This window comes from Danio rerio, chromosome 16 (assembly GCF_052040795.2).
Source record: "Danio rerio strain M-AB ecotype USA chromosome 16, GRCz13ab, whole genome shotgun sequence".
Lineage (NCBI taxonomy): Eukaryota > Metazoa > Chordata > Actinopteri > Cypriniformes > Danionidae > Danio > Danio rerio.
This window is the reverse complement of record NC_141036.1, coordinates 48,800,001-48,815,844: the sequence shown is the minus strand read 5'-3', so window position 1 is coordinate 48,815,844 and position 15,844 is coordinate 48,800,001. Positions and strand designations below refer to the sequence as shown.

The window sequence follows — 15,844 nt, the reverse complement described above, 5'->3', positions numbered from 1 at the left end:
AACAATTCTTTTTTTTTTTTTTTGCAGTGCACTAAAAACAAACCCAATGAAAACAAGTCACATCTGACTAATAACAGCACTACAGCACTGACAGTACATTAAGAAAGTTATTTGAGAATATCTGTATCAAATTAATCTTATGAGTCTATTGAACTTGTATTATGTTAAACTGATGTAAAACAGCTTGCATAACTTACAGAATTCAGTTGAAACAAGTTACAATGAACTAAAACATACTGTCATGACTAATTGTTCATATACATTTTTACAGTACAGAAAGTGATAAATGACCCACCGTATATGGTCAAATAAGGTCTCTCCTGGGGCCTCATGGGATGATATTGAAGTGTCCATTTTCAAGAATTTCCATTTTACCTGTTTTCCAGTAATCATCTAGCACAAATGTGAATATAAACAGAAGTGAGATGTTAAGTTCTGAGGGAACAGATCACTTCTGTGTGTGAGAAAGCTTCGTCTGTGTTAGTGTAATGTATTGGTTTGTTTTGCTTTTTTGGATATAGGTTTGTCAAAAAACAATTACTTTGTTTTCATTTTAAATTTACCATTGCTGTGTAATTATAGTGTTTAAGATTGGAATTCATCTAATAAAAAGATAACACATCGTACATGCCTAGCTGTCCAAAGTTTGAAAAATCACAAGTAGGAATTAATGTTTAAGACAATTGCTTAAATGCTTTGAATTTCTTAATATGTAAAATAGAATAAAGAAATCGAAACATTTTAATTGTCCAATCTATGAATTAAAAAATGTAAAGAATGAATTGCTTGGGTGTTACAATCTTATTTGTATTTATTTATTTACATTTTTTTGTTGCTGTTTACATTATAGTCCAAAGGCTAAAACATTATTTGGTCACTTGTAGGTAATATCCAATCAAGTCATATAAAATCTGCAAAAAGAGTCACTGTCACTAAACTGTTGTGCATGTCTCCTTTTCTGCCTTCAGTTCAAGTAAGCATGTTTCCGTTTTTGTATTGTTTTTTCAATTCACTTGTTTGCCTAAAATAGCTACAGTAACTGGCATCTTCTTGCTGCAACCAAGCTCTGTGCTCTAAATGTGTATCCACATCCCTTCTTATAAAACCACATGCTTTTCACATGTCTTTTTCTAGCACTGCTTCAAAACCTACCTATCTGAACAGCATCATAGCTGTGCTTTTCAAAACAAAAGGTAGGCTACATGAACATATTGCATTAAAAAACTCATTAATAATATAATAATGCAAAATTCATTGAATGCTAATAAAGCTAACAAAATATTCAAATTATTAACATATAGAGGAAATAAGTATTGAACACTTCACCATTCATTAAATGCATTCATTTTCTCAGAAAACATGGTTTTCTGAGAAAATTAAAAGGTGCCGCTGAGTTGAAATTTTCACTGAATGTTGGTAACAACCAAAAAAATCCATATATAGAAAAAAACAAAACTAATTAGTTTAAAAATTAAGTTCTGTGTAATAAACTTTAACAACAAAGGGGAAAGGTATTAAACACATGAAGAAAGGGAGCTGTAGAAAGGCAGCGAAAGCCCAGACAGCAGCTGAAATCTCTCAGTATTTATTTAGCAACCCTCATTCACACACCTGGTCCAGATTACACTTGATTGCAAACACACACAGCTGAAGCAGTCCAGGACAAATCAGTTGTACTATAAACACAGCACACACACACACATCATTGCTGAGTCTTGTTTCTGCTTCAGAGCATCACGTAAGCATTTTCCTTGCCTTGTCTAGCCGTGTTTTGACCATTGCCTTGTCTTACCATTTATATTGATTCTTTGCTACCTGTACTAACCTTTTGCCTGTTTTGACTACAATCTAGGATGATCTTTATGTTCCTGTTTGCTACCTGTTTGACCGTTGCCTGCCTGACTACTGTCCTTTATAAACTGCATGTGGATCCTCACCTCTGTTGTCCCAGACTCTTACGTGACGCCCTGACTGACTTATCTGAGATGTAAGAGCCGAACCACAGCAGTGTGGATCTTGAGATTAGTGGCGGGCAAAGTGAGGCTTCATGAAATACTGAAACAGTTGAAGCAAATGTGTCGAAGCTTTGAAGCATATCGAAACCCCACTCTACAGTGACACCTAGTGGTCATGTTTTATGTTTTGCTCTCGAACAGCTTCAGCAAAAACACAGGTAAGCAAATTGAGGTATTAAACACACATTATAGAGTTGAGGTTTCAAGTGACTTAGTGAAGTGGTGAGAGTTCCAGACAAGCATGCAGATTTAATGGGTTCGAATCCAGGGTGATGCAGCTATAGACGTTAGTATTTAAATGCTTTGTTCTTGTAATGTGTTTTGTTTTATTATTGATCTGACATTCGAATAGACACTTTGTGAATAAATATGTCTTGTTTCGGTCATAAAACAGTAACATTATTAAAATAGATCAAGTCATTAATTCAGAGTATTTGTCAGGAATAAAACCTTTGCTGCACAATAACTGTGCACACACATAGTCCACTAGGCTACATAAGACAATATTTTCTGACACTGTCAGTCAAATGGAGATTTGCCAGGTCTCAAAACACATCTGAAGTGACCAATGCTTTGAATCGCTTTAGTCATGTGACCTGGTGTTTTAAAACACTTTAGTCACGTGACAAAGATGATTCGAAACATTCAGGTCATGTGACTAAAGTGTTTGGGCTCAGTTTCACATCAGCCATCCCTACTTGAGATGCACAATGTCTTTAGGGTTGCCAAGAGAATTAGGTTTTGGGATGAAATGAAAGTAGGCAGTGGCAAATATGGGCGATTGCCTAGGGTGCCATCTTTCTGGGGGCGGTACCAACCCACCCACACCAATTCATGTTTTTCATGTTTATTTTATGCTTTTGAAATGCATTATGGGGCCTTGATCTTTCGTCCTTCAACCTTGAAAACGTAAAAGTAAGTGACTTTTATTAATTTTTGTAATAGTTTAAAGTGATATTTGTTTGGGTTGGTGTTGTATATTACCGTACAAAAACTTTGTAATAAACTGCCTGTTCATTTTTCTGATATTTTACAGACTCACTTCACTCTATATATTCTTTCTTATACATTATATTATTTCAAACTACTAAAATGTCAATAAAAGTCACTGAAATAATCTGTAGAGTTAAAATTTCAACATCAAAAGTCGACAGAGCAGAGATCCACATCCTATGATGCAATTTACGACCATAAACAAAACACTGGTGAATCACAAAATACAGAAACTGTTTACAGCGTACAGGAGAAGATGCATGCCAGTATTTGATTTCCTTCAAAGCAAGTTGATTGGATTGTTGTTGTTTACTATTGTTGTGATCTCATATGATTGACAGGTTGTCCCGCCCCCACGCAAACTAAAATATTCCATTAAAAGAACCTTTCTGCTCATGCTATCTTTAGGAATAAGACATTTATTAATCAAATCACACAATTTCCACATCCAACTGAGACATAAACGGAAACGCACTAATATTGAAAGATATCTTGATAATAATATAATTCAATTGCTTGTGACTCATTCCGTGCTGCTGTCTGGTGAAAGGCCATTAGCATAAAGTGTTCAGTGAAGGAAGAGCATGGAGCCTAAACTCTAAGTGGTTTGAGGTTTTAAATCTTCCTTCCTGTTGTGTTCAAAGAGGGCTGTTCAGAGGAAGTGAAATCCAGTCACACTCTGTTTCACGAACTGATCATAAGGTTATTTTTTTCCTCAAACATCTGTCAGCATGGCAGCATTGTTTGGGATCTGGATGTTTAAAGTCATCTTCTTGGGATTAATAGATCCATCTCAAGCTTCAGTGCGTCCTCGCGTCTCATTCGCCCGTGGTAAGTTGAGCTCTGATAGCTTTATGGTAATAAGATATATTTGGGGATATATAGTAATTGCCAGATGTGCAAGTTGAGGATATGCTGGTAGACATGCTTGAGCTCCAGAAACCAGAACAGGATTTTTATTCGTCATTTGTTACTGCATTTCTGACAAAATTAGGGTTTTCAAACTTTCATAAACCCGGATTATCATCATCTTAAACAACTATTTTAACCCCATAAAAAGCTATTTGGACACTGTACAATCCCAAACTTGTGTTAATGTTCTTATTTGCATATATGCATGGTCATTGTCACAGACTGGACTACTAATGCAGCATTGGACGTTAACGTTTTTCATTCTTCATTTATATACTGCTATAAAATGTTATGTTGAATGGCCTTTTCAGCTGTGAAAGAGTATTTTTAATGTGTTTTCTTTTGCTATTTCATGCTTTGCACATTTATTGTATTAAAAGTGTAGAAAAGCCAAACAAAAAAATAATAAATTGAACATCATTTGTTTAACCACAGTTTTACCTCCACCTACCTACAGTGGAAAAAATATCTGTTAATTAACACTTTCCATATTTTGTGATTCCCAAGTTTTTTTTTTCTGTTTATTTTCATATATATAATGGTAATTGCATTATAGGATGTTGATCTCTGCTCTGTCAAATTTTGATGCTGAAAATTCAACTCTACAGTTTAACAAAGTGACTTTTTTGACATTTTAGTAGTTTGAAATCATATAATAACAAGAAATAACATTAAGAGATAAACAAGTCTGTAAAATATCAAGAAATGTACTGGCAGTTTATTGCAAGGCTTTGTACTGCAATTTACAGTGCAACACCAACACTGACATTATAACACTTTAAACCACGGGTCACCAATCAAGGTCCTGGAGGGCCGGTGTCCCTGCAGGGTTTAGCTCCAACTTGCCTCAACACACCTGCCTGGGTGTTTTAAGTATACCAAGTAAGACCTTAATTAGCTTGTTCAGGTGTTTTTGATTAGGGTAGGAGCTAAAATCTGCAGGACACGGCCCTCCAGGAGCAAGTTTGGTGACCCCTGCTTTAAACTATTAAAAGCGTTAATAAAAGTCACCTTTTTGAGCTTCCAAAGGTTAAAGTTGTTGGAAGAAAGATCAAGATGCCATGATGCAATTCAAAAGCATATTAAAACATGAATCACAAAATATGGAAAGTTTTAGTTTTAAATAGTAATACTTTGGGTTTTATTTGTCAGTGTTAAATTTCATAAAGGCAAGTAAAACTTGTGGTAACCCTGTTTCTAAACCTGGTATTGACACCAAAAATAAAGACACTAACCCAGGGTTTATAAAGGGGCATTTTATTAATTCTCTGGATTGATTCTTAACACATGGTTAATTTTTAATGTAATTATTAGCATTAATTATTAACGTTTTGCATTAATTATTAATGTAAAAATGGAAGTAGGGTAATGTTGTTTATACAGGTTTTGGAATGGCCCTGGTTAACTATTTCAGCTATCAAAAAATAAAATTTCCTTATTGAATAAATGACAAATTGTTAACATGACTTCTAAACAACATAATAAAATATTAATAATATACAAAAATAATAATAAAACGGGCTTTATTTTTGAACTACAAACCGTTTTTGAATATGATTGCATTATTATGAGATTAATCTTACAATTTTTTTAGCGTAGAATAACTTCATCAATTGAGTCATGTTGGGCAAACACTATTTCTGTGCATGTTTTGCAACCATGATTCTCTGAACTTGTGAGTTGTGGTTTTGTTTGTTATTATTACCCATTACTGTTGTTCTGCAAATGGTCTAAACGTTGCAGGGTTCTGATGGTGGAAACCACCGCTAGCCGATCATACCAACCACACGGTTTCTGAGCTCAGTTCTTTACTGAAGACATGCAGGGTGAAAAGCTAAGTGGATTTCTCAAGAAAAAAGAAATTGTACACTCTCTGCTGCGTTTAAATTATAACTAATATATGTGGCTGCACTTGAAAGAGGAACTGCTTTGAAATGTTTTTGTCATGCTTCTTCTAATAAACACTGAAGTTTGGGCTTTTATTTGATGCATTTATTCAGCAAAGATGCATCAAACTGATCAAAATTGGCAGTAAAATTATTAGAATCATTTTTGCTCTTTTGAACTCTATTAATCAAAACATTCTGGTGTACACGTAAATATTAGGCAGCATAATTGTTTTCAAAATTAATATTATTAAATGAGCAACAAATTTTATCAGCATATTAGAAGGATCTATGAAAGATTAATTGACACTGTAGCTTAGTGTATAGGTGTTGAAAATTCAGCTTTGTATCATAGGAATAAATTACGACATTCAGATGGTAGGGTCAGAATTTAGTGTCAACATGAAAGCATGGATCCATCCTGCCTTCTAACAACAGTTCAGGCTCGTAGTGGTGTAATGGTCTTGGGGGATATTTTCTTGGCACTCTTTAGGCCCATTAGTACCAATTTGCCATTGTGCAAATGCCACAGCCTGAGTATTGTAGCTGACGCTGTCCATCCCTTTATGACCACAGTGTTACCATTTTCTGATGGCTACTTCCAGCAGAATAACACTGCATGCCATAAACCGCGAATCATCTCAGACTGGTTCTTGAACATGACAAAAAATTCATTGTACTCAAATAACCTCCACAGTCACCTGATCTCAATCCAATAGAGCACCTCTGGGATGTGGTGGAATGGGAGATTCGCATCATGGATGTGCAGCTGACAAATCTGCCACAACTGTGTGATAATTTCATGTCAATATGTACTAAAATCTCTGAGTAATATTTCCAGTACCTTGTTGAATCTACACCACAAAGGATTAAGGCAGTTCTGAAGGCAAAAGGGGGTCCACTAGTAAGGTGTATCTAATAAAGTGGCCGGTGTGTGTGTGTGTGTGCGTGTGCATATATATATATATATATATATATATATATATATATATATATATATATATATATATATATATATATATATATATATATATATATACACTGACCGGCCACTTTACTATGTTATAATTTACATCAAGGGTTCTTAAACTCGGTCCTGATGGTCTGATGTGCTGCAGTTTTTAGCTCCAACTTGCCTCAAAACACTAGCAAGGATATTTCTAGAACCCTAGTTAGAGTTTGATAAGCTGGCCCAGGTGTTTCTGATTGGGAATTGAGTTCAAATTTGCAGGACACTGGCCCTCCAGGACAAAGATTAAGAACATTGATTTATAGTATAATCTAGTGTTAACATCCTGTTATAAGACACTCTGGGTGACATTTCTGTTTGTGCAGGATTACTAAACCTCACCACATGGGTTGTGCCTGTTTCCGCAGATCAAAAAGAGGAAAGGAGTGTCAGTGTTGAGGTTTCATTACAAAACTGTGAAATGTAAACACTATTTAAAAGTCAAAAGCAAGTTATGAATATCAAAAATGATAAAAAGTGTGAATATGTAAAAGTGCCAGATTTCTTCATATTTTCATATTTAAGTTTTGCATGTATAAATTGACGATTGGTCACAATAATAAATGTATTTGTTTGTTGTGATATAGTAAATCATAAAATGTAGATTTAAGATATAGAATTTAAAGCACTGGTGTTGTCTGAAAATATTGTCTATATTAATGTGTCAGTAAACAGTGTAACTTAATAAACATACAGTACCTGAAAATGAAAATGCTTAAAAAAACCCATCTACACATACAGTATAACTGTGGGCTTCCTTAAGCAATCACACACAGCATTGGTTTTCCTGCATGAGAAGACTTTATTTAGCCCCATTTCGATTAGACTAGTGAGAATCATTTAAGAAATTTATGCAGACAATATTTTTTTACAACACATTTACTTGTGTGTTTTGCCCAGCGTGAACTACAGTAGATGCTCTTAGACTGCATTCATACTAGTGTAAAAACACTCCTTGTCTATACTGCCATCTTTACCACGTTTCTGAATGATGATCATGCCTTTCATGTTCACTGGGCAGGCATATAGTATGTCAAAATCCGTACTTGAAGTGTACTGCATGTATATAATGGCCATATGAGAGGAGCCATGCATATCAGAGAATGATACACGACCAATCAGAGAGTAATTGTGAATAGCCATACATGCATTTTAAAAGGTTTTATACTAAAATATAACACAAACGTGGATGCCAGGCATAACTGTATTAAAATGACTGTGCATTTCTGAGTGTGCTTCACACAGGGGAGTGGGCTTGACAAACCACTTGTAGAAACACTTTTCTCTGTATATGCAGATACTTAAACTGCGTTCTACAAGGATAACAACAATGAAAACAATGTTTACCAGTGAATGAACCACAAATCATGTTGCACTACTTGTTTTCATGTTTGCACAATATCTTGCACAACATTGTTCTGTCTTGATGTAGATGTAAAAGTAATTGCATAGTCTCTCTTGGGTTATGTGTATAATTCAGGTACATGTAAAGATAGCAGTTAGAATAGTTAGATTATCATGTTAGGTTTAAATGAATCTGGCAGGGCCGGAGTGGGACTCCTTTTCAGCCCTGGAGTTTCAAGCATTAGATCGGCTCACCTCAGTTCACGACTGACAATATTAAAATAACATCATATCCAAATCAGTTTTTAATGGTCTATCACGTCTTTTTCAAGAAAACAGCTGCTTTAGAACTTCAAATGTTCAACAACCCTAACAGTATTAAATGTCTTAACAATAAAAATAATAATAATAAATTACTCATAAGATTCGAAACTGGGTCAGCGGCGTCGTAACGCAACATGCTGATGTAAAAAAATAAATTAGTGAAAAAGAGAAGAGAGAACCCAGTCCAGGAGACTCAGAACAAGCAGAATTCCTTTATTGAGACGTGTTGGTTAATCTGCAGTCATACAGCGTCTTCAAGATGTCCAATGTGTCTGCAGGAGCCTACTAGAGGTCCGCAGTCTGCAAGTTCTTTCACAAGTCTCTCACAAGTCTCACACAAGTCTGATTTAAGACAAAGATTTCATGTCTATATTGTGTTCTTAGGAGGAGGGGATATGGCTAAACAAAGCATGCAAATTAAGAGTTGGAGTCAGCCTGGCATAGGTGTTAAAAAACGGCCCAGCTACTGACAACACAAGTTAATCAACATAGGGTTTCTGTAGCATAAAAGCAACACCCGAAGACAGAGTCGTTTAAAGCATTTGCATCACTGGCTTAGCCTGTAGTCAGAGAGATAAAGGTTAAATGTCCCTCCTAGCTGGGATGTTATGAAATAATATAATTAAAAACCAGAGAATATAACTTTTTAGTTATAAGTAGATTATTGTTCATTTGAAATTAGATGATATAAATTTATATTTCCACACTGACCACTGGACCACAACACATCACCACTGAACCGTTACATCATCATTAACCTGGAGGCTTCATCTTGCTCACGAAGCTGTAAGAAAATAGATAAAAAGAGCAGAGCTGCGGCAAAATAATGAATAAAAAGAGTGAGGCTGTGGTCAAATAAATAAATAAATGAAAAAAGTGCGACTGCTGAGAGCAACAGAGTCTGGAGCTAAGGACACTGGCCAATGCGGCCAAAAAAAAATAGACCAGCCCACCGGGAATTCTTCCGGTCCTCCCGATTAGCCTATCCGGGCCTGCATCTGGTGCTTTAAAATAGCTCTTTTATCTAGTCCTGTGTTCATATTTACGATTACGTTTATTCATGTATCTCAACTAAAATAAAAAATCAATTCGACTCAACGTTGTGTCAACTTGAAACACTTATGCACTAGTGTTAGACAACAACTTCTTTTTGATGAGTGCCATTTACTATGGATGTCGATTTGTTAAGTTATTTTCTAAATAATAATTCAAAAGCCAAAATTGGGTACTGTAATATCGTAGTATGGTATAAGATTTCTTAATTTCTCCTCTTGAATGTCTTATGTAACCTTATTAAAACTAAACATGGGTTTACAAACAAATCAGTAAAAAAACTGTTCATGCAAACAGAAGCGTCTAGTCTGTGCAATGAAACAGCCCCTGCAACCTTTTAGTGTTGACAGCATATTGATTGATTGTATTACTAAGGGTGCATAAATACACGTGTGACATGAATCAGTCATAGCTGTGCATTATAGTGAATAAATAATCAACTTCAAAGTGCAAAATGGAAATGAGTTCAGTGCAGTCGTAGAGTCACATCACTGATCTCCAAACATAACCCGTCGGTTGTTGTTTTTGTGTTTCCACAGGAAGTTCAGAGCGTGTGTTGGGCATCTACAGCAGCTCTACACTGAAAAACACCTCCACTCTGCTGCTCAGCACAGATGAAGACACATTGTTTGTTGGCGCTCGAGACGCTTTGTTCTCTCTGGACGTCAGTCAGTCTGATAGTATTACACTCAAAGATGAGGTGATCCAGATATTTCAGTTTACAAAATGAAATCTCATTTTGGCATGATGAAGACTGTACTAGACTTGGAGAACATTTTACAACATAATATTCATAGTTAAAATGTTTTTACAGTTGAAATGGACACCATCTTCAGACCAAACAAAAACCTGTAGAGTGGCATCAAAGCTGGTATGTGGCACTGCTAATGTTATTCTACACAAAAAAATTACATTTTTTACATTTAGTCATTTAGCAGATGCTTTTATCCAAAGCGACTTACAAATGAGGACAAGGAAGCAATTTACACAACTATAAGAGCAACAATGAATAAGTGCTATAGGCAAGTTTCAGGTCTGTAAGGTCTAAGAAGGAAAGTTTTTTTTTTTTTGTTAGTTTTTTGGGTACAGTTAGTGGTATATATATATAATATATATAATTATAAATATATATATATATATATATATATATATATATATATATATATATATATATATATATATATATATATATATATATATATATATATAATTATATATAATTAGAAATTATATATAATTAGAAATCAATTATAAATAAACATTATATAAAATATACCATATGTCCAATTGTGCTCTCTCTCTCTCTCTCTCTCTCTCTCTCTCTCTCTCTCTCTCTCTCTCTCTCTTAATTCAATTCAATAATTGCTTTATAGGCATGACAATTGTTACAAATGCATTGCCAAAGCAGTTATAAAATTTACATAAAAAGTAACATACATATATAATAAAAAACAAAACAAAACAATACATACAGTAAATAGTAGTAGTAGCAAAAAAAAAAATATATATATAATAATTAAATAGAATATCAACAATACATAATATTATTCAATATATCACATTAACATTCAATATATTATATTATTATTCAACATTAATTATTCATACAAATCAATACAAAAATAGATCAAAATAAACTGTACATTTTTAGGATAAAACAGTAATAAAAACAATAATAATCAGTGTGTTTACAATGATTCATTTATAATCATCTAGGTGTGTGTGTGTGTCTCTCTCTCGCTCTCTCTTTCTCATGTATATATATTCTTTTTTTTCTTCTGTAGGAAGCCTTATTTGTTTTATTGCAGTTAGAATAAAAGCAGTTTTAAATCTTTTAAAACCATTTTAAGGTCAATATTATTAGCCCCTAAACACTATATTTTTCATATAACAATATATTTTAGTCTACAGAACAAACCAGAACAATAAGTTGCCTAATTACCCTAACCTGCCTAATTAACGTAATTAAGCCTTTAAATCTTACTTTAAGCTGAATACAATCTCAAGTCTCAATCAACTGTATATGTAACTCATTAAATTTGCTTAATGTCTCTTATAGTTTATTTAGGATAACTTCAAAAGACTTCAAAATGTACAACACATAATGTGCATACATGATATTATTTGACCTTTGAGTTTAAGTTAAATAAAAACATAAATGTATTTAAACTTTTATTTGATAAAATCATGTTGGTCCAACTCAATTGCACTTAACTGTAATTAAAAATATTCATACGAATATATATATATATATATACAAATATATAATTTTAAGAGTTAAGACATCAACATTTTGATGGAATGACCCTCTTATTCTGACCAATTGTCATTTATTTAGGAAAAAAGCAGAAAAAAGAATCGGACCTTTATAGAATAAATTAAATAATAACATCTTAATCAAACCCATACCCCAAAAATCTGAGAAACTGAGAATTTTTCATGTAATCATTAAATTTTTTCCATAACTGTATTTGGCCACACTGCTATTTTTTAATAATAAAAAGAGACTCAGAAATTGATTTGCAGACTCAGAAATTGAAAATATTTTATAAATGAATAATAATGCAGTAGTATATGTGTTGTTTGCTTTGTTCCTTTTTTTTTGGGGGGGGGGGGGGGGGGGGGTTACATTACAGATCCAGACAAATGGCAATCATCAAATGATTGACCCTAATTGCCATTAAAGAGACTTTAAACAAGCTTGATATTCATTTTAAGATACCTCTTAATTTTGACATTTTATACTTCTCCACACAGGACTGTGGAAACTTCATCAGTATTCTACAGTTTTTCAACTCTACACACCTCTACGCCTGCGGGACAAATGCATATAAACCACAAGCAATCATCATTGTAAGTCAAATAAAACCACATAAATTACACAGATCAATAAATGAGGATAAATGAATTATTACTTGAGGGATGGACTGTCACTGCTCTAACAGACTGTACATCTCTGTTTTAGCCAGCAAGTTCTCTGAATGCAAACATCGACAAAAAAGATGCCAAAAACTGCTGTCCCTTCAGCTCCACGCAGAGGAACACAGCCATCATTGTTGGTGAGAAAACACGTCAGCTCAAAGATCATATCTAATGCATTCACACACAAAGTCAGCATGAAATCATACTACTGTACAATAATGTACATACTATGATACATATCTGAGGAAAAAGACTCAATTGAGTATTGAATAGTTTTTATTTGGGTTGGGTAGATTTTATGTGAGGCCCTTTTTTAATGTGATTTTAAATTTTTACATAACATTTTCAGAGATCTGATCAAAAGGCTACCCTATCTTTCTGCTATTTGCATGTTGTCGAGACTCTGTTATTTTGTAGCGACCTTTTACAGGAGGGCTCAGATAAAAATGTACCACAGATTCATCTTTCATAATAAATTTGACTTTTTAGCTTTAGTAAGTGTGTTGTCTTGGTGTTTAGGTGTAAACAACATCTGCCAAGGTATGATGCTTAGTTTAAGCTCAAAAGATGCTCAAAGTTTAAAGCTTTTACGAAATTAGCTTTTTAAAATTTAGCTTTTTTGAATGGCGGGTAGAAACTACAATATTTCAAAAGTTCACACTTAGCTAATGGTTGATTTCATTATAAAGCATGTTTGGCGTGCTGTCCCAGGAGAGAGCCCTGAGCTCATAAGATCATTGAGTCCTGGGCTCCCTCCCGTTTCCAAGGAGTTTGAGCTCCGGTAGGTCTCGATAACTCCCCTGCTTATTTATGGCTAATGATTGCCATAATTGGGATTGCTACGGAGAGATATACTGTTGATTAAGAGCTCATCTATCGTGCTAATTTGGTTTGGTCAATTCACCTATGTCGCATGTTTTTGGACTGTGGGAGGAAACCAGGGAACCCTGGGGAAACCCACGCAAGCATGGTGGAAACATGCAAACTCTGCACAAAAATGTCAACTGGACTGTTAAAGACTATGACCAGTTGCATTCTTGCTGTGAGTCAGCAGTGCTAATCATTGGGCCGCCGTGCCGGTCTATTAAGGAAAAAGGAGGAGAGGTAGGGGTGGAAGGGGAGATTCTTCAATACATAGATGACTGAGGTAAGAAACTCTGTTTATTTATAGTGACTTAGGAATCATCTGGTGAATCCTGCGTTGCTTATGCAGCACCAGCTGTGGTCAATCATAAGCACATAACCTTCTCGAAATTAGTTTATAAATAAACTTTACTAAGTTTGGTTGGTTGGTGACATCACAAAACCTAAAATGTACATAAATCCCACCCCTGGACATTATATTTCTTTAAACATGCACAAAATAATTAGCCAATCAGGGCACATTGATCCATCTGACCAATCAGAGGCCATTGTTTATTTTTTAGGGAGGGGCTTCATACAGTATAATCAGAAAGTTAAAAGACTGTTTTTAGGTGGATGACACAAAACTAAAATAAAATAATGCGAACAATATTGAGATTTTATTTCAAACATAATACAAACACATTTAAGCGAACCCCATAAACACAAACAAGCCTTGAATTAAAGCTGATTTTTAAAATGGTGACCTCTTTGTTTACAGATGGAGAGCTGTATACAGCAACCAATGTCGGCTTCTTTGGAGACAAAAACGTAATTTCTCGCTGTCATAGCAGAGGAACACACAACAACTTGGAGCTTGAGACTGTACCGAAATTGCTACAGGGTTTGTTTGTTTTTCTGTAAAAATAATAATGCTGCCATGATGCTAATAACACATACAAGGCAAATGTTCTTGATGTCCTTACTTTAATATAGGCTGACACAGGAGTTGTTGGTTTGATTTGAGTTTACTTTACAAAACCCCTTCATGGGTGATTACAGTAACCTTGAGCAAACATAGGCTACTATTTTTATAGATTGAATAAGTTCCTTTTTGTTTTTTGTCTTAGAGCCTGTATTCATAAGCTCAACACATGTCGCCAGTGAAGGGAAGATCCTGCTGTTTTTTACTGAGAATGGGGACTTGAGCGGAGACTATTTTGGAAACTCTTTTACTGTGTCTCGTGTGGCACAGGTCTGCACGGTAAGACTTACAGTAATAATTAACCCTTAATCAAGTAACCCTTACGGTCACATAAACATATGACTTATGACATACGAGTCTTTACTATTATTCAATTTATTATTACTATTTTCGAGTATTCAGGAAATAACAAAGTAAGCTGATTGCTGTAGTATATTTCATCTTATTCTTAATACAACGTTCATTATCCACACGGATAAAATAATGATGTGCACAGATGTTTACTTAAAGTATTTATTAGCAAACATGATATAAAATGATGTGATATTTTAGCCTTGAGAAAAAGGTTTTATTAGTTTTTATATTTTTTATGAATAATGCCACCTTTCTGTCTGTGATGGTACTGCACTTCAACTGTAACGATAATTAATTGACTCTTTATTAATTTTTTTTCTAATGTTAGGCAGAAAAGGGACCAAATATAAGAACTATAATAACTTATATTTAACCTGTCCTCTCATTTGAGTCATAAAACACCGAAGCAACACAAGAAGGAAGCGTTTGAGCTTGTCTGTTTTATAGGCTCCTCAAAACTAAATTTTTAATGACGTAATTATTTATATCAGGATGACAATGGAGGAACCCTCACCTTACAAAGACGATGGACATCTTTTGCTAAGGCTCAGCTGGTCTGCCAACAAGGAGAAGATCTTCAGTTCAACAAACTTCAGGATATTGTCAAACTTTCCCCATCCGACAGTGATTCTCCAGACAACACGCTGTTCTACGGGGTCTTCACTTCACAACGGTGACAAACATTTTTAGCAAATGCTCCATCATACTGTTCTGAAAGGTCTTGGGTTTTCTGTTTAAACATTTTCTTCCCATGTTTCTCTTATTCAGGTCGGTTTCATCTGGTCTGTCAGCGGTGTGTGCTTTCAGTCTGACGGATATTAAAGCTGCGTTTTCAGGGAATTACAAGACATTCGACTTGAGAGGAAATCACTGGTCACCTCAGCCAAATACAGACGGCAAACTCGGCAAGGTAACAGACTGAGAGAGATGTAATCTGTAACTTCACGAATCTTCCTAAATTTAGTTGAGGAAAAAAAAAAATTATAAATAATTATAAATAGTTATAAACATAATTCAAGTTTAAAAAAATATTACTTTATTGTTTATTTTATTTGTATTTATTTGTACCATATTAGATATATTTTACTATATATATAGAGAGAGAATACACAGTGTTTGATAATATGTTTTCTTCTGGAGAGAGTCTTATTTGTTTTATTTCGGCTAGAATAAAAGCAGTTATAAATTTCTCAAACACCATTTT

At 34.3% G+C, this 15,844-nt stretch overlaps 2 protein-coding genes across 3 annotated transcripts in view; one reads left to right on the top strand and one right to left on the bottom strand.

Annotated features, from left to right (window-relative positions):
* dpy19l1l (dpy-19-like 1, like (H. sapiens)) overlaps nucleotides 1-15,844 on the bottom strand; it is a 754,017-nt gene that overhangs the window by 351,064 nt on the left and 387,109 nt on the right. The window lies entirely within an intron of this gene.
* Nucleotides 3,679-15,844, top strand: part of sema4aa (sema domain, immunoglobulin domain (Ig), transmembrane domain (TM) and short cytoplasmic domain, (semaphorin) 4Aa) — an 18,832-nt gene continuing 6,666 nt past the window's right edge. The window contains exons 1-9 of the mRNA XM_087287718.1: nucleotides 3,679-3,839; nucleotides 10,076-10,236; nucleotides 10,351-10,407; nucleotides 12,294-12,389; nucleotides 12,502-12,595; nucleotides 14,083-14,205; nucleotides 14,432-14,565; nucleotides 15,132-15,313; nucleotides 15,409-15,550. Coding sequence (XP_087143844.1) covers nucleotides 3,740-3,839; nucleotides 10,076-10,236; nucleotides 10,351-10,407; nucleotides 12,294-12,389; nucleotides 12,502-12,595; nucleotides 14,083-14,205; nucleotides 14,432-14,565; nucleotides 15,132-15,313; nucleotides 15,409-15,550 — 1,089 coding nt within the window. The 5' untranslated portion in view covers nucleotides 3,679-3,739. The remainder of the gene's footprint in view (nucleotides 3,840-10,075; nucleotides 10,237-10,350; nucleotides 10,408-12,293; nucleotides 12,390-12,501; nucleotides 12,596-14,082; nucleotides 14,206-14,431; nucleotides 14,566-15,131; nucleotides 15,314-15,408; nucleotides 15,551-15,844) is intronic.